We start from the raw sequence: 18,187 nt of genomic DNA on the forward strand, positions 1-18,187 counted from the left end.
CCAACCAAAGAAAGAAGAAACCATTTGTAAAGGGACTCTCACCTCACTCCAGAAGCGTGAGTCCCCACCACTCTGCACCCGACGCCCATGGCCAGTGTCCAGAGTAACCAACAACCAAGAGAGGACCCCCCAGGCGGCTCAGAGGACGAGCTTACCCTGAGGTAACCTCTATGCACCCCCCACGACGACGCCTGCAGAGGGAATCCCGAGGACCACCCTGACTGCGACTGCCCGGGACGAAGATATCCAACGCCTGGGGAAGCACTGCACCCGCAGCTGCCAGGTCCGTGAGAAACCGACCACCTGTGCAGCAGTGACCAGCAGGCGTCCCTCACCCTTGGCCAGACCGTGGCTTGCCCAAGAATCCCCCCTGTGCCCTGCCTGTGACGTCTGAGTGACCCCCCGGGTCCCTCCATTGAATCCTATTGCAAACCAGACGCCCTGTTTGCCCACTGTGCCCGGCTGCCCCTGTGCTGTTGAGGGTCTACTCCCCGAGGACGCAGGTACTTACCTGCCAGCAGACTAGAACCGGAGCACCCCCTGTCTCGATATGCGCCCATGTTATTTGGGCTCCTCTTTGACCTCTGCTCCCGACTGGCCCTGTGTTGCTGGTGCTAGATGTTTGAGGTTGACTTGAACCCCCAACGGTGGGCTACCTATGCCCCGGAGACTGAAGTGCTTTACTTCCCACATTAACCTAACTGTACTTACCTCCCCCAGGAACTGTTGAATTGTGCGCACAGCCCACTAGCTTATTGCCATTTTATGCTAAACTGTGTACATTACTGTTTTAATTCATAGTCCTATATATACCTATGCAGAGTTCCTTACATTTAATGTACTTAATTGCAATTTGAATCTTGTGGTTCTAAAATAAATTTTTCTATATAAAAACCTATTGGCCTGGACTTAAGTCATTGAGTGTGTGTGTTTTAATTTATTGCCTGTGTGTGTACAATACCCTCTGATAAGCCTAACTACTTGACGACACTACCCACACATAGAGCATTAGTATCATCTATTATTGCCTCTGTCAAGCCTCTTGGGAAACCCATGGACTCTGAACACTATCTCTCACTTTGAGATAGTATGAACAGAGTCTGCTTCCTACAGTTCAATATGTGGCATTTTCGATCTTACAATTTTGTGGCTGAAGTATTTCTTTCAGAGTTTTTTGGCTCCAAGTAGCAATATAATCTGAATAGCTTGTTCTTTTTTCCCAGGTGACGAGAGCTGATGTTGAAGTGCAGCCTTATGCCTTTACAACAAAGTCGTTGTTTGTGGGCCACATGGATTACAAGTACCTGCGTTGGCAGGTAGGTTAACCAGCTAAAAGATTTTTTCACTTACAGGAGTTGCATTTCACATTCAAGCCAGTAAATATATATATTTATTGTTTTTTTTCCCCCAAAGATTTGCCTTATTGTATACATGAGCTGTTTTTCCCCTGGGGGGTCGGTGGGGGGGGGAGGGTTTAAGTCACTGAAAAAAAACAAAGATTAAAGTTATAGTTAGGTGCAATGTTCAGTAACAGTGTCATGTTGTAAACTAAACGCAGAAATTCACCAGTTATAGTTATCTCACATAGCTATGACTTGTGCTGTAAGGTAATTACAACTCTCGCCCCGCCATGCAGTTTACTCATCAGTGATTTCTTTTAATGTTCTAATGATGTTGGGGAAGATGTCATGAGTGGTAATATTTGGGGTAATTAGCACTGCATGGCGAGGATGCGAGTCATAGTTACTTGAGATAACTATAAGTGAATTTGTGTTTTTAAGAGTTTAAAATATTTTTTGTTACTGAGCATTTCACCTACCTGTAACGTTACTTTACCCTTTGGTTATTTCAGGGATTTTTTAAAAAAAAATTTAATGTCTTTGACATGGGCAGCGTGCATATAGACAAACTTCTAGTCATTAATATACGTGAGATCAAATTGCATTAAATTATTGACATTAGGCGATGAGACATGAAAAGTATTTGGAAATATGAATTTGGTCACTGAGGCTCTATGGAATATCTTGTACATTGTTAGGTAGTTGTTAGACCAGGCTAAGCATATTTCCAAACCATAAGAATTATCAGCAGTTGTCCTCTACATCCTTATAGGAGTAGTCACATGATTGTCAACAGTTTGTAGCAACACCACCATTTTTGTTAATCTAATTTACATTATGGATTTCTTAATATTTTGCCATCCTTAACCTTGGCTTAGTGACCAGCTCACATCTCAAAATTGCAGGTAGTAGATACTCCAGGGATCTTGGATCATCCTCTGGAAGAAAGAAATACTATTGAAATGCAGGCTATCACTGCACTTGCACATCTCCGAGCTGCTGTGCTTTACATGATGGACGTGTCTGAGCAGTGTGGACACAACATGGAGGAGCAGATAGAGCTTTTCAGAAATATCAAACCTCTTTTTGCCAATAAGGTATGGTTCTTTTCCAAATAAGTTCTTAATAACAAACTAGTTTGCACACATCTTACATAGCTTGATGATGGGATGCATTTTAAAACGTATTCTTCCTTTGTTTTAGCCGTTGATCATTGTCGTGAACAAGTGTGATGTTAAGAGGGTTTCCGAACTCTCAGAAGAACAAAAGGTTTGCTGTTCCATTTTCACTTTATTTTTCATTGGTTTACCTGTTTCAAGTTAAACTAAAATACACCAAAGAAATATGTTTTAGGACATTCTCAATTTGACAAGATATTAAGATACCTTTTAAAAAATATATATATTTTGGCTAAGTTGTGTCATGGACTCAGTATTGCAAGCATGATGATTTCAAAGCTAATCCTCCCCTCTTGAATGAACCCATTGTATTAAGTAAAGGATGATAACGAAGACCTGAGGCAAAGGGAAAAGGATGTGAGGGAATGAGAGACAGATGCTGTGCAGGTTAGTAGTTGCAAGACTTCGACTGGATTCCAAGGCATAGCATCTAGAGTCCGACTTCTTAATTACTGGAAAGTTGAACCATAACAAGGAGGAACATCACATATAACTCAGACTGTGACTCATCCAATACCAAGAAACCAAAACTGGAGCCTAACGTGAGAACCACTGGTGCAATGGGAAGGAAGGAAGGAGGGATACTGACTGGGAGATGCAAACTTAACAAGTGTCAGACAGATTAGCAAGGCACAACAGGAGAGGCAACCAAGCAGGGGAAAGGTGAAGGAACAAGTCAAGCCAAGTACAAACAAATGTGAGAAAAGGAGCCTCATTAACTGCCGTTGATATACAAGTAAACTCAGTGGAGTCTGGCCTGTATGCTCTAACTGCCCCTATTTCCCTGGAAGCATACCCAACTGGAATAGATTCTGACATGAAAATATGTACTCAAATGTCATTTGTAAACCTTGTGTGTGTGCATGAGTGTGTGTACGTATGCATGTACTCACCTAAGACAATGCGCCACCACCATCATCATCACACACTGACATGAGCAGTCCCACAGTTGCAAACGACTATGGAACAAATATACCCAGTGTGCTCCATGTCACGCACTGACAATCACCACACTTCGACAACCTTTTTACAAAAAAAAAAAAGAAATAAAAAGGGAATATGATTAGCATTGTCAGCTCTTGCTTTCACGTCTTCAAACATTTCAGTTTATAAACAGATTGTCCGTGCCACAGCAGATGACAGTCTATCTTGTTCATATTAGAGACACACCTGTTAACCTTTATTTTGTTCCTACCTTGCGTTCGAAATTACTATTCTTCCAGGTGGTCTGCATAATACCAGCCCCTGCATCGCCAAAGAGTCAGAGCTGACCGAAATCCTTACTAGAGAGCCTAATTGCTTTCACCTGCTCGCTTCCACTTCATAATTTAATGCGTCATTGCACCCTAGCGGTAGGACCTGACCATGTAGCTAGATGATGATTGGTGTTGTAATACACCCTTGGTAAAGTCCAAGTATAGCCCATATTCTCCAGTCTCCGTGGTGCTTACCTCCCAGTTTCTCTTCTTTCATCGGATTGGGTAGGACTGGAACATGCTCCAGTTTTTTTTTTTTTAGGGACCACATTTCCTTTTTAGGTCGAGCGTAAGGGTACAACCTCTTTTATAATTTTAAATCTACTTCTTCTGTGGGCTTCCAGCTATTTTATTTGTTAATTTCAGTGTCATTTAAAAAATCCTTGCTTGCTAGTGGTCATTCATGCCTCTTTGTCCCTCCGTCTGTGTGAGTGCAGGGATCAACTACTGTGTAATTACGTTTTGTCCTGTTTATGTGGTCTGTAGGGGACTTTTTTCACTTTTCCTGCTCCTGTCCCCCTAGGGAAGCTTCCCTTTTCAGTTGCAAAACTTTACTGCTCTGAGCTTAGCTGTAAACAAGGCTATAAATCAGGCTGTCATCTTGGTCACCTTTGGTGTGAGCTGCCCGGCTCACACCCTTCCTTGGCTTTGATTTTCTTTACCATGTGTGCCTGCCTGCTGCTTATAGCCTAGGCACCCAGCTCTACCAGGGCTCTGCAGTCTTTGGAGACAGTGCCCCTTCTGCTCCATACTGAGATCCCAATCTCAGCTCCCTCGGTGCACCTCAGTTCACACACTCCGAGCCTTCAGCCGTGCTGGTGCCAGAAACCCCATGCACGCTGTCTGCCAGAGCACCTCAGTTCTTGCAGTCAGTACCCTCTGCTGCTCCAGTACTGGGACGTTTGGCGCAGCTCCATCAGTGCACCTCAGTCCACACCCTCCGAGATCTCGGCACTGCCATGAACCCCACATGTGCTGTCTGCCAGAGCACCTCAGTTCTTGCAGTCAGTACACTCTGCTACTCCAGTACTGGGACCTCAGTTCACTCACTCCAGACCCTCAGCAGTGCCAGGAACCCCACACACACACTGTCTGCCTGGGCACCTCAGTTCTTCCAGTCAATACACCCTGTTTCTCCATTACTGGGGCCTCTAGCGCAGCTCCATCTGTGCACCTCAGTTCTCACACTCCAAGCCCCTCAGCCATGCTCATGCCAAAACCCCACCCAAGCGGTCTGCTGGAGCACCTCGGTTTTCCAAGTCCGTACCCTCTGCTGTTGTAGTATTGGGACCTTTGGCTCAGCTTCATCAGTGCACCTCAGTTCTGCTCTGGCAAGGTCACTTACCATATACTGGGACCCCGCTCTGATACAGTTCCATTACAACATCTCAGTTGTAATATTCAGTCCCACTGCCAAGCCAGTACTGGACCCAGAAGAATAAAAAATAGTGCAGGCAGTGCACCTCAATTCTAACAGCAAACACCACTGTTCATGGGAACCATCACAACTCCACCAGAATCCATCAATTCTAACATTTAGTGTACATTTCTTCTCAGTACTGAGGCTCACAGCACTCCTCGCTTCTGTGGTTCAAAGGAAATGCCACGCCCATGATGGGCCCCACTAGCAGCTTAACCCGGGTGTAAGGAAATGCCTCCTTGGCATGGTTGCCCCCTGACTTTTTGCCTTTGCTGATGCTATGTTTACCATTGAAAGTGTGCTGAGGCCTGCTAACCAGGCCCCAGCACCAGTGTTCTTTCCCTAACCTGTACTTTTGTATCCACAATTGGCAGACCCTGGCATCCAGATAAGTCCCTTGTAACTGGTACTTCTAGTACCAAGGGCCCTGATGCCAAGGAAGGTCTCTAAGGGCTGCAGCATGTCTTATGCCACCCTGGAGACCTCTCACTCAGCACAGACACTCTGCTTGCCAGCTTGTGTGTGCTAGTGAGGACAAAACAAGTAAGTCGACATGGCACTCCCCTCAGGGTGCCATGCCAGCCTCTCACTGCCTATGCAGTATAGGTAAGACACCCCTCTAGCAGACCTTACAGCCCTAAGGCAGGGTGCACTATACCATAGGTGAGGGTACCAGTGCATGAGCATGGTACCCCTACAGTGTCTAAACAAAACCTTAGACATTGTAAGTGCAGGGTAGCCATAAGAGTATATGGTCTGGGAGTCTGTCAAACACGAACTCCACAGCACCATAATGGCTACACTGAAAACTGGGAAGTTTGGTATCAAACTTCTCAGCACAATAAATGCACACTGATGCCAGTGTACATTTTATTGCAAAATACACCCCAGAGGGCACCTTAGAGGTGCCCCCTGAAACTTAACCGACTGTCTGTGTAGGCTGACTAGTTCCAGCAGCCTGCCACACTAGAGACATGTTGCTGGCCCCATGGGGAGAGTGCCTTTGTCACTCTGAGGCCAGTAACAAAGCCTGCACTGGGTGGAGATGCTAACACCTCCCCCAGGCAGGAGCTGTAACACCTGGCGGTGAGCCTCAAAGGCTCACCCCTTTGTCACAGCCCATCAGGGCACTCCAGCTTAGTGGAGTTGCCCGCCCCCTCCGGCCACGGCCCCCACTTTTGGCGGCAAGGCTGGAGGGAACAAAGAAAGCAACAAGGAGGAGTCACTGGCCAGTCAGGACAGCCCCTAAGGTGTCCTGAGGTGACTCTAACTTTTAGAAATCCTCCATCTTGCAGATGGAGGATTCCCCCAATAGGGTTAGGATTGTGACCCCCTCCCCTTGGGAGGAGGCACAAAGAGGGTGTACCCACCCTCAGGGCTAGTAGCCATTGGCTACTAACCCCCCAGACCTAAACACGCCCTTAAATTTAGTATTTAAGGGTGTAGGAAGTTGGCTCTGTATGCACTATTTCAAAGTAAGGAATAGTATGCACAGAGTCCAAGGGTTCCCCTTAGAGGTAAGATAGTGGCAAAAAGAGATAATACTAATGCTCTATTTTGTGGTAGTGTGGTCGAGCAGTAGGCTTATCCAAGGAGTAGTGTTAAGCATTTGTTGTACATACACATAGACAATAAATGAGGTACACACACTCAGAGACAAATCCAGCCAATAGGTTTTTGTATAGAAAAATATCTTTTCTTAGTTTATTTTAAGAACCACAGGTTCAAATTCTACATGTAATATCTCATTCGAAAGGTATTGCAGGTAAGTACTTTAGGAACTTCAAATCATCAAAATTGCATGTATACTTTTCAAGTTATTCACAAATAGCTGTTTTAAAAGTGGACACTTAGTGCAATTTTCACAGTTCCTAGGGGAGGTAAGTATTTGTTAGGTTAACCAGGTAAGTAAGACACTTACAGGGCTTAGTTCTTGGTCCAAGGTAGCCCACCGTTGGGGGTTCAGAGCAACCCCAAAGTCACCACACCAGCAGCTCAGGGCTGGTCAGGTGCAGAGTTCAAAGTGGTGCCCAAAACACATAGGCTAGAATGGAGAGAAGGGGGTGCCCCGGTTCCGGTCTGCTTGCAGGTAAGTACCCGCGTCTTCGGAGGGCAGACCAGGGGGGTTTTGTAGGGCACCGGGGGGGACACAAGCCCACACAGAAATTTCACCCTCAGCAGCGCGGGGGCGGCCGGGTGCAGTGTAGAAACAAGCGTCGGGTTTGTAATGGAAGTCAATGGGAGATCTAGGGATCTCTTCAGCGCTGCAGGCAGGCAAGGGGGGGGGTTCCTCGGGGAAACCTCCACTTGGTCAAGGGAGAGGGACTCCTGGGGGTCACTCCTCCAGTGAAAGTCCGGTCCTTCAGGTCCTGGGGGCTGCGGGTGCAGGGTCTCTCCCAGGTGTCGGGACTTAGGATTCAAAGAGTCGCGGTCAGGGGAAGCCTCGGGATTCCCTCTGCAGGCGGCGCTGTGGGGGCTCAGGGGGGACAGGTTTTTGTACTCACAGTCTTAGAGTAGTCCTGGGGTCCCTCCTGAGGTGTTGGATCGCCACCAGCCGAGTCGGGGTCGCCGGGTGCAGTGTTGCAAGTCTCACGCCTTTTGCGGGGAGCTTGCAGGGTTCTTTAAAGCTGCTGGAAACAAAGTTGCAGCTTTTCTTGGAGCAGGTCCGCTGTCCTCGGGAGTTTCTTGTCTTTTCGAAGCAGGGGCAGTCCTCAGAGGATGTCGAGGTCGCTGGTCCCTTTGGAAGGCGTCGCTGGAGCAGGATCTTTGGAAGGCAGGAGACAGGCCGGTGAGTTTCTGGAGCCAAGGCAGTTGTCGTCTTGTGGTCTTCCTCTGTAGGGGTTTTTCAGCTAGGCAGTCCTTCTTCTTGTAGTTGCAGGAATCTAATTTTCTAGGGTTCAGAGTAGCCCTTAAATACTAAATTTAAGGGCGTGTTTAGGTCTGGGGGGTTAGTAGCCAATGGCTACTAGCCCTGAGGGTGGGTACACCCTCTTTGTGCCTCCTCCCAAGGGGAGGGGGTCATAATCCTAACCCTATTGGGGGAATCCTCCATCTGCAAGATGGAGGATTTCTAAAAGTCAGAGTCACCTCAGCTCAGGACACCTTAGGGGCTGTCCTGACTGGCCAGTGACTCCTCCTTGTTACTTTCTTTGTTCCCTCCAGCCTTGCCGCCAAAAGTGGGGGCCGTGGCCGGAGGGGGCGGGCGACTCCACTAAGCTGGAGTGCCCTGCTGGGCTGTGACAAAGGGGTGAGCCTTTGAGGCTCACCGCCAGGTGTCACAGCTCCTGCCTGGGGGAGGTGTTAGCATCTCCACCCAGTGCAGGCTTTGTTACTGGCCTCAGAGTGACAAAGGCACTCTCCCCATGGGGCCAGCAACATGTCTCTGGTGTGGCAGGCTGCTGGAACTAGTCAGCCTACACAGACAGTCGGTTAAGTTTCAGGGGGCACCTCTAAGGTGCCCTCTGTGGTGTATTTTACAATAAAATGTACACTGGCATCAGTGTGCATTTATTGTGCTGAGAAGTTTGATACCAAACTTCCCAGTTTTCAGTGTAGCCATTATGGTGCTGTGGAGTTCGTGTTTGACAAACTCCCAGACCATATACTCTTATGGCTACCCTGCACTTACAATGTCTAAGGTTTTGTTTAGACACTGTAGGGGTACCATGCTCATGCACTGGTACCCTCACCTATGGTATAGTGCACCCTGCCTTAGGGCTGGAAGGCCTGCTAGAGGGGTGTCTTACCTATACTGCATAGGCAGTGAGAGGCTGGCATGGCACCCTGAGGGGAGTGCCATGTCGACTTACTCGTTTTGTCCTCACTAGCACACACAAGCTGGCAAGCAGTGTGTCTGTGCTGAGTGAGAGGTCGCCAGGGTGGCATAAGACATGCTGCAGCCCTTAGAGACCTTCCTTGGCATCAGGGCCCTTGGTACTAGAAGTACCAGTTACAAGGGACTTATCTGGATGCCAGGGTCTGCCAATTGTGGATACAAAAGTACAGGTTAGGGAAAGAACACTGGTGCTGGGGCCTGGTTAGCAGGCCTCAGCACACTTTCAATTGTAAACATAGCATCAGCAAAGGCAAAAAGTCAGGGGGCAACCATGCCAAGGAGGCATTTCCTTACAAAGGGCTACCCTGAACCCTAGAAAATTAGATTCCTGCAACAACAACAAGAAGGACTGCCTAGCTGAAAACCCCTGCAGAGGAAGACCAGAAGACAACAACTGCCTTGGCTCCAGAAACTCACCGGCCTGTCTCCTGCCTTCCAAAGAACTCTGCTCCAGCGACGCCTTCCAAAGGGACCAGCGACCTCTGAATCCTCTGAGGACTGCCCTGCTTCGACGACGACAAGAAACTCCCGAGGACAGCGGACCTGCTCCAAAAAGACTGCAACTTTGTTTCAAGGAGCAGCTTTAAAGACCCCTGCAACTCCCCGCAAGAAGCGTGAGACTTGCAACACTGCACCCGGCGACCCCGACTCGGCTGGTGGAGAACCAACACCTCAGGGAGGACCCCCGGACTACTCTCCGACTGTGAGTACCAAAACCTGTCCCCCCTGAGCCCCCACAGCGCCGCCTGCAGAGGGAATCCCGAGGCTTCCCCTGACCGCGACTCACTGAAACCTAAGTCCCGACGCCTGGAAAAGACCCTGCACCCGCAGCCCCCAGGACCTGAAGGACCGGACTTTCACTGGAGAAGTGACCCCCAGGAGTCCCTCTCCCTTGCCCAAGTGGAGGTTTCCCCGAGGAAGCCCCCCCTTGCCTGCCTGCAGCGCTGAAGAGATCCGTTGATCTCTCATAGACTAACATTGCAAACCCGACGCTTGTTTCTGCACTGCACCCGGCCGCCCCCGCGCTGCTGAGGGTGAAATTTCTGTGTGGGCTTGTGTCCCCCCCGGTGCCCTACAAAACCCCCCTGGTCTGCCCACCGAAGACGCGGGTACTTACCTGCAAGCAGACCGAAACCGGGGCACCCCCTTCTCTCCATTCTAGCCTATGCGTTTTGGGCACCACTTTGAACTCTGCACCTGACCGGCCCTGAGCTGCTGGTGTGGTGACTTTGGGGTTGCTCTGAATCCCCAACGGTGGGCTACCTTGGACCAAGAACTGAACCCTGTAAGTGTCTTACTTACCTGGTAAAACTAACAAAAACTTACCTCCCCCAGGAACTGTGAAAATTGCACTAAGTGTCCACTTTTAAAGTAGCTATTTGTGAATAACTTGAAAAGTATACATGCAATTGAAATGATTCAAAGTTCCTAATGTACTTACCTGCAATACCTTTCAAACAAGATATTACATGTTAAATTTGAACCTGTGGTTCTTAAAATAAACTAAGAAAAGATATTTTTCTATAACAAAACCTATTGGCTGGATTTGTCTCTGAGTGTGTGTACCTCATTTATTGTCTATGTGTATGTACAACAAATGCTTAACACTACTCCTTGGATAAGCCTACTGCTCGACCACACTACCACAAAATAGAGCATTAGTATTCTCTTTTTACCACTATTTTACCTCTAAGGGGAACCCTTGGACTCTGTGCATGCTATTCCTTACTTTGAAATAGCACATTCAGAGCCAACTTCCTACACCGGGCACCTCCAGGCTAACACTCAGCAACACTGGCATGCCAATGCTAGGTTCCACACTTAGCTCTATTATCATACCTCACTTCTGACCTTGTGTGCCTGTTACTGTTCCAGGACTGCAGCCCACATTCAACTCCTGTCGGTGCACCTCAACCCTAACGTGCAGCGCCCCATTATTTCAGTACCAGGACCTACACGGCACTCACTCAGTTTCTCATTCCTCCCCTGCTCCCTTTGTTATTCCAGCACTGGGCCGGGACACAGCTCTGTCTATACCCCCAATCCTGATCTGAAGCGCCCCAATATTGCTGTATTGGGGTTGAGATGCAACTCTGCTAATGCACCTCCTGCTGTTCCACATTCTGACTTCTGTTTAAGGAAGGGGGAGTGTAGGAAGTTGGCTCTGTATGCACTATTTCAAAGTAAGGAATAGTATGCACAGAGTCCAAGGGTTCCCCTTAGAGGTAAGATAGTGGCAAAAAGAGATAATACTAATGCTCTATTTTGTGGTAGTGTGGTCGAGCAGTAGGCTTATCAAAGGAGTAGTGTTAAGCATGTGTTGTACATACACACAGGCAATAAATGAGGAACACACACTCGGAGACAAATCCAGCCAATAGGTTTTGTTATAGAAAAATATATTTTCTTAGTTTATTTTAAGAACCACAGGTTCAAATTCTACATGTAATATCTCATTTGAAAGGTATTGCAGGTAAGTACTTTTGGAACTTTGAATAATTCCAGTAGCATATATACTTTTCCCATAAAACACAAATAGCTGTTTTAAAAGTGGACACAGTGCAATTTTCACAGTTCCTGGGGGAGGTAAGTTTTATTGTTAGATTTAGCAGGTAAGTAAATCACTTACAAGTCTCAGGTTTGGGTCCAAGGTAGCCCACCGTTGGGAGTTCAGAGCAACCCCAAAGTTACCACACCAGCAGCTCAGGGCCGGTCAGGTGCAGAGGTCAAAGAGGTGCCCAAAACACATAGGCTTCAATGGAGAGAAGGGGGTGCCCCTGTTCCAGTCTGCCAGCAGGTAAGTACCCGCGTCTTCGGAGGGCAGACCAGGGGGGTTTTGTAGGGCACCGGGGGGGACACAAGTCAGCACAAAAAGTACACCCTCAGCAGCGCGGGGGCGGCCGGGTGCAGTGTGCAAACACGCGTCGGGTTTTCAATGATGTTCAATGAGAGACCAAGGGATCTCTTCAGCGGTGCAGGCAAGCAAGGGGGGGGCTCCTCGGGGTAGCCATCACCTGGGCAAGGGAGAGGGCCTCCTGGGGGTCACTCCTGCACAGAAGTTCCGTTCCTTCAGGTGCTGGGGGCTGCGGGTGCAGGGTCTTTTCCAGCCGTCGGGACTTTAGGTTCAGGCAGTCGCGGTCAGGGGGAGCCTCGGGATTCCCTCTGCAGGCGTCGCTGTGGGGGCTCAGGGGGGACAACTTTGGTTACTCACGGTCTCGGAGTCGCCGGAGGGTCCTCCCTGAGGTGTTGGTTCTCCACCAGTCGAGTCGGGGTCGCCGGGTGCAGTGTTGCAAGTCTTGAGGGGATTTGCAGGGGTCTTTAAATCTGCTCCTCTGTAACAAAGTTGCAGTTCTTTTGGAGCAGTGCAGCTGTCCTCAGGAGTTTCTTGTCTTTCTTGAAGCAGGGCAGTCCTCTGAGGATTCAGAGGTCGCTGGTCCCTTGGAAAGCGTCGCTGGAGCAGGTTTCTTTGGAAGGCAGGAGACAGGCCGGTAAGTCTGGGGCCAAAGCAGTTGGTGTCTTCTGTTCTTCCTCTGCAGGGGTTTTTCAGCTCAGCAGTCTTCTTCTTCTTGTAGTTTCAGGAATCTAAAGTTTTAGGTTCAGGGAAGCCCTTAAATACTAAATTTAAGGGCGTGTTTAGGTCTGGGGGGTTAGTAGCCAATGGCTACTAGCCCTGAGGGTGGGTACACCCTCTTTGTGCCTCCTCCCAAGGGGAGGGGGTCACATCCCTAATCCTATTGGGGGAATCCTCCATCTGCAAGATGGAGGATTTCTAAAAGTTAGTCACTTCAGCTCAGGACACCTTAGGGGCTGTCCTGACTGGCCAGTGACTCCTCCTTGTTGTTCTCATTATTTTCCTCGGCCTTGCCGCCAAAAGTGGGGGCCGTGGCCGGAGGGGGCGGGCAACTCCACTAGCTGGAGTGTCTAGCGGTGCTGGAACAAAGGGGTGAGCCTTTGAGGCTCACCGCCAGGTGTTACAGCTCCTGCCTGGGGGAGGTGTTAGCATCTCCACCCAGTGCAGGCTTTGTTACTGGCCTCAGAGTGACAAAGGCACTCTCCCCATGGGGCCAGCAACATGTCTCTAGTGTGGCAGGCTGCTGGAACCAGTCAGCCTACACAGATAGTCGGTTAAGGTTTCAGGGGGCACCTCCAAGGTGCCCTCTGGGGTGTATTTTACAATAAAATGTACACTGGCATCAGTGTGCATTTATTGTGCTGAGAAGTTTGATACCAAACTTCCCAGTTTTCAGTGTATTCATTATGGTGCTGTGGAGTTCGTGTAAAACAGACTCCCAGACCATATACTCTTATGGCTACCCTGCACTTACAATGTCTAAGGTTTTGCTTAGACACTGTAGGGGCACAGTGCTCATGCACTGGTGCCCTCACCTATGGAATAATGCACCCTGCCTTAGGGCTGTAAGGCCTGCTAGAGGGGTGACTTATCTATACTTGCATAGGCAGTGAGAGGCTGGCATGGCACCCTGAGGGGAGTGCCATGTCGACTTACTCGTTTTGTTCTCACCAGCACACACAAGCTGGCAAGCAGTGTGTCTGGGCTGAGTGAGGGGTCTCCAGGGTGGCATAAGACATGCTGTAGCCTTAGAGACCTTCCTTGGCATCAGGGCCCTTGGTACCAGGGGTACCATTTACAAGGGACTTATCTGGATGCCAGGGTGTGCCAATTGTGGATACAAAAGTACAGGTTAGGGAAAGAACACTGGTGCTGGGGCCTGGTTAGCAGGCCTCCGCACACTTTCAATTCAAAACATAGCATCAGCAAAGGCAAAAAGTCAGGGGGTAACCATGCCAAGGAGGCATTTCCTTACAGGGAGCCATTTTAATCTTTTCTTAACTGCCATCTTTATTTGGGAGGGTCTGTCCTCTGTCTCACTCTGTTCTTTTCTTTACCCTGTCTACTTTTCTATGTTTTCTTTCTCCCCCACTTTTCTCTTTCCAGCTCTTAAGATCCACATTCGCTCTCTTTTTCAACTGTTTATTTCCACTCTTCTCCCTTTTTTTAAAATTTCCCTCGTTCTCTTATTACCTCCTCTTTCAAGCTCACAAAAACCTGGATATTTCTTTCCTCTTTTTTTTTTTCCTTCATCAGGAGTTCCTTCTTCCACTATTTTATCTCTTCCCTTCAGACCTTCTTTGCCTTTTTTTTTTAATTTGGTCTTTCCTATGACTCTGTATGCGTCCTATCACTTAAAAAAAAAAAAAAAAAAACTTTCTTCCTCCCTGTAGGAAGTTGGCTCTGTATGTGCTATTTCAAAGTAAGGAATAGCATGCACAGAGTACAAGGGTTCCCCTTAGAGGTAAGATAGTGGCAAAAAGAGATAATACTAATGCTCTATTTTGTGGTAGTGTGGTTGAGCAGTAGGCTTATCAAAGGAGTAGTGTTAAGCATTTGTTGTACATACACTCAGGCAATAAATGAGGAACACACACTCAGAGACAAATCCAGCCAATAGGTTTTGTTATAGAAAAATATCTTTTGTTAGTTTATTTTAGGAACCACAGGTTCAAATTCTACATGTAATATCTCATTTGAAAGGTATTGCAGGTAAGTACTTTAGGAACTTTGAATAATCACAGTAGCATATATACTTTTTACATAAAACACAATAAGCTGTTTTAAAAGTGGACACTTAGTGCAATTTTCCCAGTTCCTGGGGGAGGTAAAGTAATGTTAGTTTTAACAGGTAAGTAAGTCACTTACAGGTTTCAGTTTTGGGTCCAAGGTAGCCCACCGTTGGGGGTTCAGAGCAACCCCGAAGTTACCACACCAGCAGCTCAGGGCCGGTCAGGTGCAGAGGTCAAAGAGGTGCCCAAAACACATAGGCTTCAATGGAGAGAAGGGGGTGCCCCGGTTCCAGTCTGCCAGCAGGTAAGTACCCGCGTCTTCGGAGGGCAGACCAGGGGGGTTTTGTAGGGCACCGGGGGGGACACAAGTCCACACAAAAAGTACACCCTCAGCAGCGCGGGGGCGGCCGGGTGCAGTGTGTAAACAAGCGTCAGGTTCTCTGTAGATTTCAATGGGAGACCAAGGGGTCTCTTCAGCGGTGCAGGCAGGCAAGGGGGGGCTCCTCGGGGTAGCCACCACCTGGGCAAGGGAGAGGGCCTCCTGGGGGTCACTCCTGCGCAGAAGTTCCGTTCCTTCAGGTGCTGGGGGCTGCGGGTGCAGGGTCTTTTCCAGCTGTCGGGACTTTAGGTTCAGGCAGTCGCGGTCAGGGGGAGCCTCGGGATTCCCTCTGCAGGCGTCGCTGTGGGCGCTCAGGGGGGACAACTTTGGTTACTCACGGTCTCGGAGTCGCCGGAGGGTCCTCCCTGAGGTGTTGGTTCTCCACCAGTCGAGTCAGGGTCGCCGGGTGCAGTGTTGCAAGTCTCACACTTCTTGCGGGGATTTGCAGGGGTCTTTAAATCTGCTCCTCTGTAACAAAGTTGCAGTTCTTTTGGAGCAGTGCCGCTGTCCTCTGGAGTTTCTTGTCTTTCTTGAAGCAGGGCAGTCCTCTGAGGATTCAGAGGTCGCTGGTCCTTGGGAAAGCGTCGCTGGAGCAGGTTTCTTTGGAAGGCAGGAGACAGGCCGGTAGGACTGGGGCCAAAGCAGTTGGTGTCTTCTTTCTTCTTCTGCAGGGGTTTTTCAGCTCAGCAGTCCTCTTCTTGTAGTTTCAGGAATCTAAATTCTTAGGTTCAGGGAAGCCCTTAAATACTAAATTTAAGGGCGTGTTTAGGTCTGGGGGGCTAGTAGCCAATGGCTACTAGCCCTGAGGGTGGGTACACCCTCTTTGTGCCTCCTCCCAAGGGGAGGGGGTCACATTCCTATCCCTATTGGGTGAATCCTCCATCTGCAAGATGGAGGATTTCTAAAAGTCAGTCACCTCAGCTCAGGACACCTTAGGGGCTGTCCTGACTGGCCAGTGACTCCTCCTTGTTTTTCTCATTATCTCTCCTGGACTTGCCGCCAAAAGTGGGGGCTGTGTCCAGGGGGCGGGCATCTCCACTAGCTGGAGTGCCCTGGGGCATTGTAACACGAAGCTTGAGCCTTTGAAGCTCACTGCTAGGTGTTACAGTTCCTGCAGGGGGGAGGTGTGAAGCACCTCCACCCAGAGCAGGCTTTGTTTCTGTCCTCAGAGAGCACAAAGGCTCTCACCGCATGAGGTCAGACACTCGTCTCTCAGCAGCAGGCTGGCACAGACCAGTCAGTCCTGCACTGAACAATTGGGTAAAATACAGGGGGTATCTCTAAGATGCCCTCTGTGTGCATTTTTTAATAAATCCAACACTGGCATCAGTGTGGGTTTATTATTCTGAGAAGTTTGATACCAAACTTCCCAGTATTCAGTGTAGCCATTATGGAGCTGTGGAGTTCGTTTTTGACAGACTCCCAGACCATATACTCTTATGGCTACCCTGCACTTACAATGTCTAAGGTTTTGCTTAGACACTGTAGGGGCATAGTTCTCATGCACTGGTGCCCTCACCTATGGTATAGTGCACCCTGCCTTAGGGCTGTAAGGCCTACTAGAGGGGGGACTTATCTATACTGCATAGGCAGTGTGAGGTTGGCATGGCACCCTGAGGGGAGTGCCATGTCGACTTACTCGTTTTGTTCTCATCAGCACAAACAAGCTGGCAAGCAGTGTGTCTGTGCTGAGTGAGGGGTCCCCAGGGTGGCATAAGATATGCTGCAGCCCTTGGAGACCTTCCCTGGCATCAGGGCCCTTGGTACCAGGGGTACCAGTTACAAGGGACTTACCTGGATGCCAGGGTGTGCCAATTGTGGAATCAAAAGTAAATTTTAGATGAAAGAACACTGGTGCTGGGCCCTGGTTAGCAGGGTCCCAGCACACTTCTCAGTCAAGTCAGCATCAGTATCGGGCAAAAAGTGGGGGGTAACTGCAACAGGGAGCCATTTCTTTACACTCCCCTTCTCTGGTGTTTTATCTTTAGCTGTCAATTCAGCTTTTACTATAAATTCCTCTTTTTTCCTGTCTGTTTGTGGAAGCCACAAGTTGCTTGACGGGACTTGAAGTGTCAAAGTGGTTTTCCCATTCTTTGTCTGTGAAAATGTCAGTATATATACGCCTGGTTCTTTCTTTTGCTGCTTGTTTCTCTCAACATCTCTTTTTTTTCTCAAACGTTCATTTTTTAAATTATTTTCTCACTTTTTTCATTATTGTTTCCTCTTTATCTTTAGTTCGCTAGCTACCTTCCCTTTTTTCTTTTGCCTCACAAATTTGCTCTTTCTTCTTTTAGTGTTCACATTTTCTCGTGCTTTCTTTAACTTCTTTCTTTTATTTCTTTGCAACCCCTTCTTTCTTCCTTTTTGTCTGTTGTATTCCTTCCGCCTCTTTTTCTGCCCCATCCGCTTTCTCTCCTGAGGCCTAGTTATCAATGGAGCAACAGGTGCAGTGGCGCTGGGGCCTAGAGACCTACGGACCTCTAATTACTGCTGTATTTTCCTAACAAAATTCCAGTCCACCATTTTTTCCTTTCTTACTCCAGGGCCCATGACACCGTTACTACACCACTTGTCCTCTTCATCTTTACTCCGACTCCCTTTTTCCTTTCACCCTCCAATCCGTCCCAAATGATTCCTTTGTTATGGTGTATTGAGCATTACACTTTAATGGCAAGAGTTTATTTCTGTTAAAGATTTACATGATAACTGTATATGTTTTAAGATGGAGGAAGAATGTAAATGGAAGTGATTTAGTTAAATGCTGGGCGACTGGAATTATATGGCAGGAAAAGACAATAGTATGAGGCAGGGTTGACCAACTTATGTGGCAAGAAAAGTCTAGTTCTGAATTTACAATGCCAATAGCTCTAATTCAAGAAAATGCAAGACCTATTGCATTGCAAATGTTTGTTTTTCTTTATACACACACTATGGATTATGTGCTTCTTACTTTAAGGTTTGATTAGTTGAGGAAGTTCACTTTCTATAACAGACCCTCGCAAAGCTTGCATCTGTTGAAGATGGCTTCCAGTAGACTCGCTGCAGGTTTTCCCTTTAACTTACATGCTTTTTGTGATGGTTTATTGTTCGTAGCAGAAAGCCTTAATATTTTTACATTTGACTTTAAGATGCCAGCTAGCATTAGAGTTGTAGCTTAAGCCATTCTCTCCTTTTTATTTACATGATCAGTGAATGT

General features: G+C 48.1%; 1 protein-coding gene across 3 annotated transcripts in view; it reads left to right on the forward strand.

The window, feature by feature from the left end:
- Nucleotides 1-18,187, forward strand: part of GTPBP4 (GTP binding protein 4) — a 200,459-nt gene that overhangs the window by 64,808 nt on the left and 117,464 nt on the right. For 2 of the 3 annotated variants that reach the window (XM_069211188.1, XM_069211189.1), the window contains exons 6-8: nt 1,224-1,316; nt 2,246-2,437; nt 2,544-2,609. In XM_069211188.1, coding sequence (XP_069067289.1) covers nt 1,224-1,316; nt 2,246-2,437; nt 2,544-2,609 — 351 coding nt within the window. The remainder of the gene's footprint in view (nt 1-1,223; nt 1,317-2,245; nt 2,438-2,543; nt 2,610-18,187) is intronic. The other variant, XM_069211190.1, reaches the window with a different exon arrangement.

This window comes from Pleurodeles waltl, chromosome 10 (assembly GCF_031143425.1).
Source record: "Pleurodeles waltl isolate 20211129_DDA chromosome 10, aPleWal1.hap1.20221129, whole genome shotgun sequence".
In the NCBI taxonomy this organism is placed as follows: domain Eukaryota; kingdom Metazoa; phylum Chordata; class Amphibia; order Caudata; family Salamandridae; genus Pleurodeles; species Pleurodeles waltl.